Here is a 15,396-nt window from a genome sequence, read left to right as displayed (position 1 = left end):
ACAAACCAAAAACCAAGCCAAAACAAAAAAACCCCGACTAGGCCCTAACTTAACTCCACACACAAAGTTAATTACAAATAGCTTAAAGATCTGGATTTAAGACCTGAAATCATGACATATTTAAAAGAAACACAGTGGTATACTTATGGCTATCAATCAGAGAGACACATTTGGTATGCGTCACTAATAGCAAGAATAACAAAAGTGAAAATAAATAAATGGGGCTATATCAAAGTAAAAAGGTACAAAAATACAAAGGCAACCTACAGGAGAAGATACTTTCCCATCATACACCTAAGTTCATTTCCAAGTTATATAAAGTACTCACGCAACTTATTAACAGCAACAAAAAATAAAAACCCACCAAAAAATGGGCAAAAGAGCTAAACAGATAATTCTTCAAAGCAGTCATTCATATGGCCTACAGACACATGAAAAAAAAAATGTTCAGCATCATTTATTCTAAGGGAAATGCAAATCCAAATCACAATGAAATATTCCCTCATGTCTGAGAGAATGGCCTACATCAAAAAGAATGCAAACAACAAATGTTGGCGAGGATATGGAGGAAAAGGAAGACACATCCACCATTTGTGGGAATGTAATTTGATGAAACCTCTGTGGAAAATAGTATGGAGATTCTTTCAAAAAATTAAAATGGAAATTCCATATGATTTAGCAATACCACTGCTAGATATTTACCCAAAGAGTTTGAAAAAAAATAGATTTATGCACTCCTGTGTCCATAGCAACATTATCATCCACAATAGTCACGTTATGGAATCAACCTATGTGCCCACTGACAGCTGAATAAGGAGACTGTGGTATAGAATTCATATAAAAAAAAGACAAAATAGTGCCTCTTGGGACAAAATGAATTGATGTGGTGATTATGCTAAGTGAAATTAAGACAAAGTGAGAGACAGATACTGGAAGGTTCCATGTATTTGTGGTGATGCTAAGTAAAGTATGTCTACATGTGAGGTATGGCAACATACCCACAAAGCTATATAGACATGAAAACAATTGTTAAGTATTAAAATTATCCTAATATTAAAAAATTGTATTTAACAAATGGAAGCTTCTCATCTCATTCAGAATAGAAGCCCAAGTCTACATAGTGGCCTACAACAATAATAATAAGTTACCTGGGGAACTATTTAAAATGCAAACTCCAGGTTTTAGCTCAGATATTTGATTCTAAGGAGTAGTCAAGTTTGAAAGATTCTCAATATGGAAAACACAATGAGTTGTCTCACTAAGCAGTCAGGTAGCCCAGTCAACTGAAAATAAATACTGTGGCTACTTTACCTGAAAAGAAAAATGTAGAGACTCTGAGATACTATCTATTTAAAATAAAAGTGAATTTTCCAAAGAACAAGTCTACTCTGAGCTCAGAATAGTGGTTTGCAACTAGGAGCAATTCTGTCCCCCATGGGAGACTTGGCAACATCTGACAACATTTCTGGCTGACACAACTGAGGGGACTGCTGTTGGCACCAAGGGATGAAAGCCAGGGATGCTGCTAAACATCCTCAAAAACATACAGGACAGCTCCCACAACAGAGAGTTAATTATCTGTTCTAAAATGTCAATAGTGCTGAGGTTGAGAAACCCTCCTTAAAATTATTGGTGGGGCCCTCCCTCCTGGTGCGCAGCGGGTTAAAGTGCAGCACTCAGAAGTTAAAGCCACTTACTTCAGCATGAGTTCTATCCCGCCCTGAGGTGATCCACATTGTGAGGCAGACCTCCCCTGACCCACCGGCTGCTCCCCTCAGCAGTGTACTTCATCGATCTGCCTGTTCTGCTCCCCACTCTGTCTCTGGTGAAGCCTCTCGCTGCCCCTGTGCCCCTGGCCTGCACCCCAGTTCTGTATGCATAAATAAATAAATCTTTAAAAAATTACTGGTGGTCACTTTTAGGTGAGGATATATAATTCATCCAGCTGCTGTTGGAATGTTTCCATTGATAGCCTACTCACTATTCTACAGCAGTCAATGCAATATAGATCAGTTTAGAATATTCCCAACTTTTTATTTTGAAAGTTTTCAAACATATAAAAGATGAAAAAACTTAAATATCTGCTTGCCTACATCCATTAAATGTTAGTATTTGTCCACATTTGCTTCATCACACTCTACATTCCATCAATGTGCATACACCTATGTTTAGTTTTATTGAGCCATCTGAAAGCAGCAGATTTCATGATACTTGAGCATGCCTCTCCTACATGATCATAATAGCACTGTGATACCTACACATACTAACGATAATTAAATAATGCCATCTTCAAATATCCCCAGTTCTCCTCAAAACATCTTTCACTGTTTTATAGCTCACTTTACCCCAATCCAAGATCCAATTAAGGTTCATGTGCTACATTTAGTTTCATTTTTTTAAAAAAATATATTTATTTATTTATTCAGACAAGAACTGGGGTGTAGGCCAGAGGTGTGGGGCAGGGAGTGGGGTGGGGGGCTTCACCAGAGGTAGACTGAGAAGCAGAACAGACAGATCAGCTGAAATAGAGTGCTTAGGGGAGCAGCAGGCAAGACAGGAGAGGTCTGCTGCGCCACTGGATTAGCTCTCTGGCTGGAGATCAAACTCAGGTTGTAGTAGCTGCTTGATAGTGCTTGATAGTGCTGAGACTTTAACCCCTGTGCCACCAGAGAGGTCCTGTTATGTTGCTTTTAATCCAGGACAATTCCCCATCATTTTCGTTGGCTTTCCAGGACACTGTCCAGAGAATCCTGGCTAATTTTCTTGTGAATATCTTCTATTTCAGATTTGACTCGCTGTGTGTTTTTTTTTTTTTTTACAATGTCATTTAATGTGTCCCTAGAGCCCCTGTTCTTTCTTTTCTATAAATTAGAAATTAAGTCTTGGCTCCATTAGATTCAGGTAAAATAGTGTTGGCAAGAATACTTCATAGGTGATGTTGTGTATTTCTTACTGCATTGTATCAGGAGAAATAACAATCTCAGGTTGTCCAGCCATCAGAAATGCTAAATGTGATAACTCAGTTAATGTGGATTACCGAGTATCTGCTGTAAAGGTATACTTCCCCTGTGAATTAAAATGTATTAATAACCTATTTGTTAGTAATTTTTACTCTAATTGCTTCAAATGTCTACAAATAATCATATGACTTAATTACACTGGGAATGGGAAAATGGTGATTTCCAAAGTTTACCACTCCTTCTACATTTATTAGCTTACAGTATTCTGTAAAGAGCAAAAGATTTCTCCTTTATTCCCTTCTTTCCCCTTTTAATTATTTATATGGATACATGGATTTCTGTCATTGTTAAATCAGTTCCCTTCATTATTTTTTCTGATGTTCTTATTTCCCAAAATTTGGCCAGTGGAAATGCCATCAAGCTGGCTCCTGTGATCTTTTGACATGACTTCATTAGTCTTTGAGTACTTCCTATGGTCATCTTTGGCTTGCAAAGCTGTTTATATGATGCTTATTTGCTGAAATTCCTGTAACATCTGCCCATTGGTTTTAGTTCAACTTTTTTTTTTTCTGGAACAGAACATTTTAACTCTTCCACATAAAATGTTGTTTTGCTTAAATAGTTACAATATTAAAGTTGGAACAGTTCTATGAAACCACTTCACCAACATTAATGCGTGCATAAATTGTCTAGACCTACTCATAAGCTTACTTCATCTCTAATCCTCACACTTTAAGGTGTTTATTGGACTTATTATGAGATCCAATTTCTGAAAGTTGTTGAGAGTTCAAGGTTTGTTTTCAAGGTCCTATCAGAATCTTACAATGTCAAAATGTTGTTTCAAAGGTGCCAGGTCAAATTTCCTGTTAGGTAATCTGGGTTGGAGCAAGTCCTTGATACTACTATAGTGACTACAAAGGTACATAAAATACTATATGAATTATGGCTGAATTACAACCAGCATTAACTATTAAAATTATTCTAACTCCAATATTTTTATACATGGCTGTATAGTTTCTTACAGCTTATTTATAAAGAGCATTTAAATACAGATGTGACCTTTGTCTAGGCTATACCCATTCAGCATTGCATATTACTGTACATATTTGCTCAGGCCAGTCAAGAAAAGCCTGATGAGTCTTGAGCAAATGATGCCTAACTCTGAAAGATAAACAGAATTCTGTCATTTAGAATCAGTACACCTATATACTATATAGGTTTGCTGTCTGGAAGGCATATGAACACCAGTTCTTCTGTTTTTAGACATATTTATATCTGAAATTTACTGGTGATTGGGGAAAACAATTTTAATTATGCTTAGGGAGTTTTCAATCAGTCATATTAAATACATAAAATAGTATGCCATTTCATTTATATTTCTTTTTTTTCCAGTAGGGTCAAAGCATACTGCAGGCTAAAAGAAACCTTATTAAGTGCTTTGCAACTCAGGGCAGGGAGAATAAATGTTCCCTCATTATAATATGATAAAACACGTAATAATAAAATGTGACTTTGAAGTGCTAAGAAAATAGGAAAAAACCTTTAATGAATAATTACTAGTAATACAGGGTTTTTTGAATGTTGTGAAAATTTTGATGTTTCTGAATAGTAATAGGAGCGAACATAAAACAAATGAGAAAGAGGAGAAATGTAAGAGAGATGATAAAGGTAAGAATAAATCAAATCAAGAGAATAACCACAAAAGTATACCAGTTATCCCAAAGGTACCTTTGTTCAGAAGAGGAAGGAAATCAGGTGCTTTTTCTCGAAAAACCCGTTGTGCATCCTCAGCTTTCATTGACACTTCCTTTGTTTGAACTAGGAAAAAGCCTTTACCAACCATCTGTGGGAAAGAAATGTTTATTTTAGATGTAAAGATTAACTTCTCAGATTAAAAAAAAATTCTCCTATTTAAGTACTTCTCTGTACAAAATGCAAACTACACAATGGCTTTTGTTTTAGCTGTGACTGTAATTCAGGAGGCATTTGCAGTACAAGATCTTCTCACATGTGAGAGATTCTTTCTTTGAGATAGGTGATCTGGTTAAGAAATAGTACTGTAAAGGCCCTTCTTGGTGGCAAAGTGGGTAAATGCAGCACCAAAAAGCTACAGCCACTTTAGCATGAGTTCGATCCCCGCCCCGGAGGTGACCACATGGCGCAGCAGACCTCTCCTGACCCACCCACTGCTCCCCTCAGCAGTGTATTTCAGTAGATCTGCCTGTTCTGCTCCCCACTCTGTCTCTGGCAAAGCCTCTCACTACCCCTGTACCTCTGGCTTGTACCCCAGTTATTTATTTATGCATAAATAAACAAATCTTTAAAAAAAAGAATTAGTACTGTAATACTTACTGTTGAGACTAAGGGTCAAATAAGTGTGAATTATCCCTCAAAATGTAATACAATTACATTTTTTTGACCAAAACTAACAGATGCAAGCTTTAGTTTGCTGCTATCCAATGAGAGGAAAATAGTGAAGTAAATAATTGTATATTCACATGATGAAATACCACAGTTCACTAAACAGAACAAAGATGTTGTAATAAAATGGGAAAATATTTATATAATAATGTTAATTTTAAAAGCATGATACAAATTTTCATAGCTTAACACAATAATCTATGACAGTTATGGGGTGCTCATTATGTGCCAAGCAGTTAAATGTACTTTACATGTATAAACCACTTAACCCCTTCACGAGGTAGTTACTAATATTATTCTTTTTACAGATGAGAAGACTAAGACAAAGTACTTAAGACACTTGCCCAAGGTCACATAACAGTTAAATAATAGAGCCGGAATTCAAACCCAACTAACCTGATTACAGACCAAATAAATTAAAAAAAAATTCTGAAAAAGAGTATTCAAGGTAAAGTACATTACTGATGATATGAAAACTTATTTCTACAGTAATCTACAATGAATGCATACTAAATTTTTAAATAATCATGGAAGTAATTTTAAAAAATGCAAAGGCATTAAGCCACTTCCATACTATCCCATCAAATTGGATTCAAACTCAAATCCTATTTCAGAACTCTCAATGCTGCCTCAGAAAAGAAAAAAGACATAAACTAGCAGGAAATTATGTGGACATCACTGCCAGATGATGAGTGCAAAGTTACTCAAAGCATCAGAAACAATTCTACATTTGCTTCTAATTTTCTAAGCTGTTCATCACCTCATTTTATAGTCAGACACATAACTCGACAAAAGATGATTAATTCAAAATACTCTTATCAAAAACCAATGAACTATGAACCTATGTCTAATTTGGTATTTCACTACAGACATTTGCAGACTTTTCTCATGAAAATTCTAGTTTTAAAGACTTGAACATATGCAGTATTTTACTTTTACATAATTCAAATTACTTTGACTTGAATTGATCCTGCCATAACCATGATGCAGGTAAGAGGAAGAGATTTGAATTTTAGGTGAGAAAACTCAGGTCCAGTATAACTTCTTCCGACTCCCTACATAGTGTATTTTCTGCTTCTTTTCAGCTTTTCAGGACTTCCTATGTTCCCGTCTTACACTTCCTACCTCAAAAAACATATGTTTAATTTATAAAGCAATGACAAATGAGCTCTTGCACTCCCATTTCCTAGTGTTTAACAGAAGCTCCTCTCTAAGCTGTTCATGTATGACATCAACTCAAGGTTTACATTTTTTTCAGCTCAGAATTAATGAGCTTCTAACATGCATTTTCTTAGGAATTCAAGATTCATTTAAAAAAATATGTAATCTCTTAATAGGTAAGTAATTGGCCTTTCAGACATTTTGATATACCGTCTTCATATGTACTTGGCATTTTGTATTTTTTTTCTCTTTTCAGTCCTTAACTCTGTACTTTCAGAATTAAATAGAATACCTCTAGCCAAAAAGTCTCAGGGTTTCCTTCTAGGCTGGAGGGTAACATTTGTCTCAGCTGCACGAGCTTTTTGGTCACATACCTGCTGTACCAGGCGTTCATCGAGTTTCCTTTACCACTGAGATAGTACAGTAACATCTAAGCCTACACTGGCTTCCAAATTCAGGTTACCTGGATTTAGATCATGGCTCTGCTGATTACCAGCTCAGTGAACTTTTTGCAAGTTCCTTCTCCTTTCTGTGGCTCATTTTCCTTATCTGTAAAAAGGAAAGTACTGGACCTCTTTTGTAGGTTATTCTGAATTTAGTTAATTCATATAAATCCCTTAAAACAGTGCCTGATAGATGGAAAAGACTATATAAGTGCTAGCTAAGATTATTGTTGCTGCTGTTGTGGGATTTTGTTTTAAATTTTAGAGTCCAGAAGGGCTTCGAAAGACTATCACTGTTCCTGGTCATAGTCTTTCAAGGGCACACTATACTCCCATTTCACATATCAGAAACCAGAGGTTAAAATAGCTAATGCCTTGTGGTAAAAGATAGTATTTGTTTTGATGGTTTTCTTCTTTAAATGTCATGTATTCGTTATGTCCACTCCTTAATACCTACCCAAAAGGAGTTTAATCTGAATACAACATTTGAAAAATGATATGTAGATTTTTTTTTAAATATCACTGTACAGTATAGTGAAAATATCTATCTAGATGTTGGATTGATTTGTTATGAGATAGCTCCAAGACCAGCAGCACTTGCTCTGTATCATACCAGATTCATAGCATTTTTTTCCAGTCGAACTGGCATAATTAAAAAGGAAAGCATGAAAGCCTTAAAAATTATGTTTTGGCTTCTGTTTTGAGAACTAGACTGCAGCTATATACTTGGTAGGTTTCAGAGACTGGTTTTCTGTATTGTAAAATGTCCACAGTTGCAGAGGTAGTCAGTTACAGTTTTCATCCTAAAATTATTCCTCTTGACAAAACTGTGCCAACTTGAAAAAATCCATTTGAAAAGAGACTTGATGAGTTTTTCATTCACTTTTCCATTTCTGGCAACTGATTTTTAACTTCAAACAGACTCCTTCTGAAGAATATCTGACTTATGGATAATCAGTACATACTACTGCTTGCTGCCTCCTCACTGGCAAGCCCACAATACAGGAACTGCTGCTTCTAGAGCCCTAATGTGTACATCCTCAGTCATTTCTCAAGTGGAGGGTGGTAGGCAAAGAACTCTTCGTTATTCAGAAGTTCAGTAACAAGTCCCGCTCCTGAGCCCAACACTGCTGCTATGCCAGCTCCCACCTCACCCTTCCATACCCACCTCCTCTTTGGGCAATAGAGCAATGGAAAAAAATGGAATGTGGAGGTTGACTCATAGTCACGACAGGGTCTAAAGTTGCATTTCTAAATGTCTTCCCCACCCCTGACCCAATTAATATGCCTAATAAATTTCTCCACTAAATAATTATGCTTTATTATGCAGTATGACTTTCTAAAGTTTCCATGGAAATCAATTATTGTAAAGAATGGAAGTCCTTTGAGAGAGAATTCTGTCTTTAAATCTCTACTCTAGCACTTATTTCATCAGCTCTAAGTTGCCATCAATTTTAAGATGGCTTACAAATAAACAAAAATGTGGAAAACATGTTCTTCCTATAATTAATGAAATGCAGTAACAGTAATTTACACATAAGTGCTTGCTAAATTGAATCATTTTTTAAAGTTTTTTTTTTTTTAAAAAGGAAAGTATTCTGAGGTCTAAGCAACAAGATTACAGATAAATCTGCATGGGCAGAGGACTACCACGTCATAATTGCCAGTATTTTTCAGAGCCAATTTGAGAAGAACAGACGTTCTCCGGGAAGTGGTGTGTCTAGCTAGATGTCTGTCTCTCTTCCCTCATTCCTTACCTCATCAATTAGTTTCCTGGCATTTGCAATAGTATAATCACCAGCAAATAATACCACTAAGCATGATTCATCACTGCTTTTCTGTCTCTGACCCCGGGACACTGGAACGATGCTTCTGTTGGCTTCTGTGGAAATGCGGACAGCTTTGAGCTCTTCGGTAGTAGGCAGAGGAATATGGTCCTGAACCACAGCATCTTCTGGAAGAAGAGTCCAGTTGAGTTCTCCTGATACAGGTGTAAAGTCGTGAATGTTACTCCAGGTATTATTGAAGATACTAAGCCCTGCATCTTTGAACTGGAACGCTAATTCAGGGTAGTACCATTGGAAACAGCCAAACTTGATATTTGTGGAAGACTCAATAATGGGTTGAGTGGCACAGCACAAAAAGACTTCCAGCTTTCTACAGTCTCGCACACGAAACTGCTGGCAGGCCAGTGCACACTTGCAATCTCTGCAATTCCGGAAAAACACGCTGCCTTTCACAGGTCCCAGGAAAATCACACAGTTGGTACAGTCATCGATAGTAACTGTAGCAGAGTGATCAAAAATATAGATGTTACAGTTCTCACAGTCTTGAATGAGAAACTGTTGTCCTGCCACTTTTCCAGGTAAGCGGCCTACTGTTTCATCCTTCAGTCCATTGAAGATGTAGTCTTTTGGATCAACCTGCAGGACAAAACACAGCCCTTGAATATTATGAACATTATTCAATAAATATTAACTAAGAGCCTACTGGGTGTTAGTGTGCAATTTACATTCCTATTTTCACTAACTTTGTAACACACACAAAAAGTAATTTTCCCCCTATAAATAAAAGGCATGAGGGGACAGAAAAGGAGAGAAAACTTAAACATTAAAAAAGACTCAAGGCAGGCCCTCCCTGGTGGCGCAGCGGGTTAAAGCACAGCACTGAGAATCTAAAGCTGCTTCCGCATGAGTTCAATTCCCGCCTGCCCCGGAGGTGACCACATGGTGTGGCAGACCTCTCCTGACCCGCCCGCTGCTCCCCTCAGCAGTGTACTTCGTCGCTCTGCCTGTTCTGTTCCCCACTCTGTCTCTGGTGAAGCCTCTCACCGCCCCTGAGCCTCTGGCCTGTACCCCAGTTCTGTATGCACAAATAAATAAATCTTTAAAAAAAAAAAAAGACTCAAGGCAAATCAACCCAATACAACATGTGCATACTGTTTATGTACTACACAACATATCAACTATAAAAACAGTTTTTGGGAAACCATCCTCTCTTCTTCTACTCTTCTCCCTCTCCTCTCTCTCATATTCCCCTCACCTCTGCTCTGCTTTCTTCTCTCTCACAGACACATACAGAGCATACTAGATTGATTAAGGAATATTTTAGCACTAACCCTTTTTTTCCTTTTTCAGATGTTTCATTTTTAAAACTACTTCTCTTTCTTTAAAAATTTCTGAAATTTGAAATACACTCAGATTTCCCTGTCTTTCCATGAATGGAAGCTTGGATCTTTGTTTCTAAACCCTGATTGATTTCTGCAATATATATAAGAATCATAGTATGTTAGACCCTGCATCTACAAGTTTGATTCAGAGATTTACTGAGCTAATCCTACAATGTAATTTTTCAAGTTTCACCACTTCCATCTTTAGGTATTCTATTTTTCATTAACTACAACTTTTTTCTTATATCATCGTAGTCCCCATAGTTCTCCCACCACATTATCACCCCTAAATCATCATAGTTCCTTGTGTTCATCTTTCCCCTGTTTTGATTCTCCCCCTACTTTGCTGTATGCCTCAGGTGTATGGTCAGATGCTAGCTTTTACTTTTCTTGACCATTTTTGTTTGGTTTCTCTAAATTTCACATATAAGTGAGACCACCTGATAATTATCTTTTTGCTTCTGATTAATTTCAGTTAGCATAATCCCTTCTAGCTCCATCCATATAGCCACAAATGGCATGAGTATGTCTTTTTGATCACTGAGTAGTATTCCACTATGTAAAAACCACAACTTTTTGACCTATTCGTCTATTTTGGGGTATCTGGTTTGTTTCCATATCTTGGTTATTTTAAATAGTGCAGGAGTGCAGGCTTCCTTTCAAATTTGTGTCCTCTGGGTAGACTCCTGGGAGTAGCACCACTGGATCATGTGGTAGATTCATTTTTAGTGTTCTGAGGAACCGCCACACAGTTTTCCATAGTGGCTGGACCAGTCTGCATTCTACCAGCAGTGTAAGGGCTCCTTTATCTCCACATCCTCTCCAGCATTTGTTATCAAAAATGAGAAGAATTAAAAAGATATTTCTCCAAAGAAGAAATGGCCAACAGGCATGTGAAAAAAATTTCAACATCATTAGTTATCAAGAGAAATGCACATCCTTAGGTATTCTAAACTAAGCTCAAAAAATCTTTTTAAATCTATATGTTTTGAATCTGACATTTTTTAAATGTTTAACTGACCTATCAAAATACAGTCAGTAGGAGGCCACTATGGTGTATGCAAATTACTTTTGAATCTACTTGCACTGTTTTAACTGTTTGTGAATAGTGTCATGCACTAGAAACAGTATTTTTTACAGTATGTAAAAAACATAATTTTTACAGTATGTAAAAATTCAAAGGGTAACTTACTCATCTTAATCATTAGCAGGTAGGCTTAAAGTGGTATGTGCAGTATTGTACAATAAATATACTTATTCTGCTTGAAAGACTAGAGGAATATGGGCAGTCACATGAGGCAATAAAAGGGACACTCGTTTTATAATCACATTTTTGTCATCTTTGAGCAGCTACATCTTGAAAAAGGTAATATAACTCTCTGGATCTTCAGTCATTCAACATTTGAACACCCAATATGAGCCAGACATTGTTTTAGGCACTGAAGTGAATATAACCAACTGACTCTTGCCATAAAAGAAGTAAACACTGAGCTGAGCCGACAATTTAAAAGCAGCCTGTCTGTGTAATGAGAAATTCCAGGAATATTCTGCAAGCACAGTGGAGGGACAGCTGGTGCAGGGGAGGAGGAGGAGTAAGAATTTCTGTACAAAGTAAGAATGAATAAGTTGGAGTTCACCAGGTAAAAGAGATAGGAGTAAAAAAAAAAAATCCACATTCCCACACAGGCAAAAGAAAAAGAATAAACAAAGCATAAAATCTTTAGGGAGTATGAGAAAAATCTAAAAGTGGTTTGGTGTTACCAATGAGACTGGAAAAGGAGCAGACAAAGCTAGAGAGGTAGGCAAGCACCATGTTATTAAGCTCAGAAGTTACCCATGGGCAATAAGATGTCACAGAAGAATTTAAATAATTAATGTTTACATTTCAGGAAGATTACTCTGATAAAGATAAGGAAATATGGAGCATGGGTCTGAGATGCTAGTACAGTCATCCAGAAAGGCCAGGAGCTACAGCAGTGATTAACAGAGAAGTGGAGGATGGGATGAATTTGAGAAATATTGAAGAAACAGACTCAGCAAATTTGATCACTGAATGGGTGTAGGGGGTAAGGGTTAAAAATGATTCCTAATCCTCTAGTTCAGTGTTTCTCAACTTCTTCTTCTTCTTCTTTTTTTTTTTAAAGATTTATTTATTTATGCTTACAGAGCTAGGGTACGGGCCAGAGGTGTGGTAGGTTAGAGGAGTCACCAGAGACAAAGTGGGGAGCAGAACAGGCAGGTCTACTGAAATACACTGCTGAGGGCAGCAGCAGGTGGGTCAGGAGAGGTCTGCCACACCATGCGGTCAGCTACCTGGCTAGGGACTGAACTCATGCTGCAATGGCTTCAGAGAGCTTCATAATGCGGTGCTTTAACCCGTTGCGCCACCATGGAGTGCCCAATTTCTCAACTTTTTTTCTTAACCACAATCCACCTTCTTCAGAACACTCAGCACACCTACTTATGAATACTTACACATGTACACACACTGATGAAATAAAAGCAGCAAAAAAGAAAACCCTTACTTTGTGTTAAGGTCCCTATAATTTTCTATTACCTGCACCCATAAGTTTGTTTATGCGATTAGGTTTTGACAGCGCTAGACACAAAAAGGGAAAATACAGGAGGCAACATAGGTTTCATGTGGGAAGAAATGTTGAAGCAATTTCAAAATTTCATTTCTAGGATTTTACAGGTGGTTCACATATATAAAGGGATAGTATTCTGGTTTGGTCTCTACCAAGTTGTCAGCTCCCCATTGCCCAAGATCAACCTCAAAGGGACCAAGCAAGGAAAACAAGCAAAGGGGAAACGAAAATCCCTTGTGGTAGGGTGAAGGAGGACAAAACCAAAAAGAAACCACTGGGATTTCTGCTCTTGTTTCTTCTTCCTCCAAAATCTTGAGACAACTGTGCTTACCATACATCTCCTGGGACTCACACATCTGGGCAAAAGTCTATGGGAGTAAATCCTACACTAGTGAAGGAAGTGCTGAAGAAAATGGTGGGTGGAAGGGGTAAGGGGGAGTAACGATGACAGTTGCTCATAACCTCTGCAAACCCTCAGAACTGGTGAACTAAAATCTAAGGGGTGTTTTCTAATGCTGCTTCTTTCAACTCTTGATAGGTCAAGTAGACCAAAACTAAAGCAAGATTAAAGTCAACAAGAATGTATAAGATTTAAACTTCAGTTCCATATCCAAGTGGAGTATACCCACATTTTTCTTAAGCCCACATGTACTTTTAATCATGTACTAGGCCATAAAAAAGCTTCAACAGGTGCTAAATAATATAACTTACAGACCCCATGCATTTAAGTTAGACGTTAACAAAATATACTTAAATATACTTAAAAGTGCCCCACCCCTAGGAGGGATAGTTTAGATGATTTAGTAAGTAATATTGGGGGGGGGGAGGAAAGTAACCCAATAAATGAAACTAGATTTTTTTTCTGAACCAGATACTTCCTTCCCAATATCATTTCAGTTTTAAAAATAATTTCTCTGAACAATTAACACATATGGAAAGTATTTATTGATATATTATAGATGCAAATTTAAGACCTATATTTCCATCCTCAGATCAAAGGATACAGAATGGTACTACCATTCTAGAAGTCTCCCTTTATAACTCCTAACCCTGCCTTTATCATTCCCCTGCCCTTCAATATCGTTTTATTACCCAAATATCTGTTTTGCTTTTTTATAACAACTTTATTTCAATGAATTCATCATCCTTAGCATGTGAGGGTTGCCTGTACTGCTGATGATAACCTGCGCTTTGCTCATTTTCATTGCTGTGTAGTCTTCCACTGTGTGATACCCAACAATTTATCTATTTACTACTGTTCCCACATTTGAAAAATTTTTTTAATATATTTAAATATTTATTTATTTATTCATACAGAACTGGGTACAGGCCTAGAGGTGCAGGGGCCGTGAGAGGATTCACCAGAGACAGAGTGGGGAGCAGAATAGGCAGATCGAGGAAGTACACTGCTGAGGGGAGCAGCGGGTGGTCAGGAGAGCTCTGTTGCGCCATGTGGCTCTCCTCCGGGGCAGGTGGGGATCGAACTCATATTGTGTCTTTAGCTTCTTAGTGTTGTGCTTTAACTCGTTGTGCCACCTGGGAGGGCTCCATTTGAATTTTTGTAAAGATTTATTTATTTACTCATACAGAACTGGGGTACAGGCCAGATATGCGGAGGGTGAGAGACTTCACCAGAGACAGAGTGGGGAGCAGAACAGGCAGATCAAGGAAGACACTGCTGAGGGGAGCAGCAGGGGGTCAGGAGAGGTCTGCTGCACCACGTGGCTCTCCTCCTGGGCAGGCGGGATCAGCGGGATTGAACTCTTGCGGAAGTGGCTTAAACCTCTCAGTGCTGTGCTTTAACCCATTGCGCCACCAGGGAAGGCCACATTTGAAAATTTTTTTAAAAAAAGGCTGCCGAGGGCCCTCCCTGGTGGCGCAATGTGTTAGGACACAGCACTGCAAGCTAGCTGCAGCTGTTTCAGCGTGAGTCAGATCCCTGCCCCGGAGGTGATCCACATGGCACAGCAGACCTCTCCTGCCTTGCCTGCTGCTCCCCTCAGCTATTACTTCCTTGATCTGCTGTTACTTTCTTGATCTGCCCTTCTGCTCCCCACTCTGTCTCTGGTGAATCTTCTCATCAGCCCTGCACCTCTGCACTGTACCCAGTTCTGTATGCACAAATAAATAAATCTAAAAAAATTCTGGCTTAAAAAAAATGCTGCTGAATAACTAACATGCTAAAGAAGAAAGCACAATCAAAATCTAAGCAGACTTATAACTGAATGTTGGTATCAAATGTGGGATACAGTAAAAATAGTGTTTTAAGGGAAATCTATAACCTTAAATAGTTATAATAAAACCCCTCAAAATCCGTAAGTTAAATGTTTATCTTAAGAGATTACAATTAGAAATAGGAACAAGAAAATAGAATGAACCTACAGAAAGTAGAAGAAAAAGGGATAAAAATAACAGCAAAGGTTAATGATTTTGAAATCAAATACAAAACAACAAATGTCAGCAAAGCCAAAAAATAGCAAAATTTTGGTAAGAATAATCAAGAAAAGAAGAAAATACAAACAGCATAAATGAATGGGGGAATATAATTATAAAGAAGTTAAAAAGAATAATACCAACAAGCATATACCGAAAATTTTTAAAATATGTTGTCCACGAAATGAATGAACCACTTAAAAAATAGCTGACCACACTGA

The 15,396-nt window shown here is 37.6% G+C and overlaps 2 protein-coding genes across 2 annotated transcripts in view; one reads left to right on the top strand and one right to left on the bottom strand.

Moving 5' to 3' along the window:
* Window positions 1–15,396, top strand: part of ZNF41 (zinc finger protein 41) — a 722,252-nt gene that overhangs the window by 422,934 nt on the left and 283,922 nt on the right. The window lies entirely within an intron of this gene.
* RP2 (retinitis pigmentosa 2 (X-linked recessive)) overlaps window positions 1–15,396 on the bottom strand; it is a 32,496-nt gene that overhangs the window by 8,129 nt on the left and 8,971 nt on the right. Inside the window, exons 2-3 of the mRNA XM_004689984.2 lie at window positions 8,743–9,408; window positions 4,689–4,803 (exon numbers count right to left, since the gene is read on the bottom strand). Coding sequence (XP_004690041.1) covers window positions 4,689–4,803; window positions 8,743–9,408 — 781 coding nt within the window. The remainder of the gene's footprint in view (window positions 1–4,688; window positions 4,804–8,742; window positions 9,409–15,396) is intronic.

The sequence above is a fragment of the Condylura cristata genome, unplaced genomic scaffold (genome assembly GCF_000260355.1).
Source record: "Condylura cristata isolate star-nosed mole 26May11 unplaced genomic scaffold, ConCri1.0 scaffold00027, whole genome shotgun sequence".
In the NCBI taxonomy this organism is placed as follows: domain Eukaryota; kingdom Metazoa; phylum Chordata; class Mammalia; order Eulipotyphla; family Talpidae; genus Condylura; species Condylura cristata.
The sequence above is the reverse complement of the archived record's forward strand: the minus strand, read 5'-3'. Positions and strand labels throughout refer to the sequence as shown.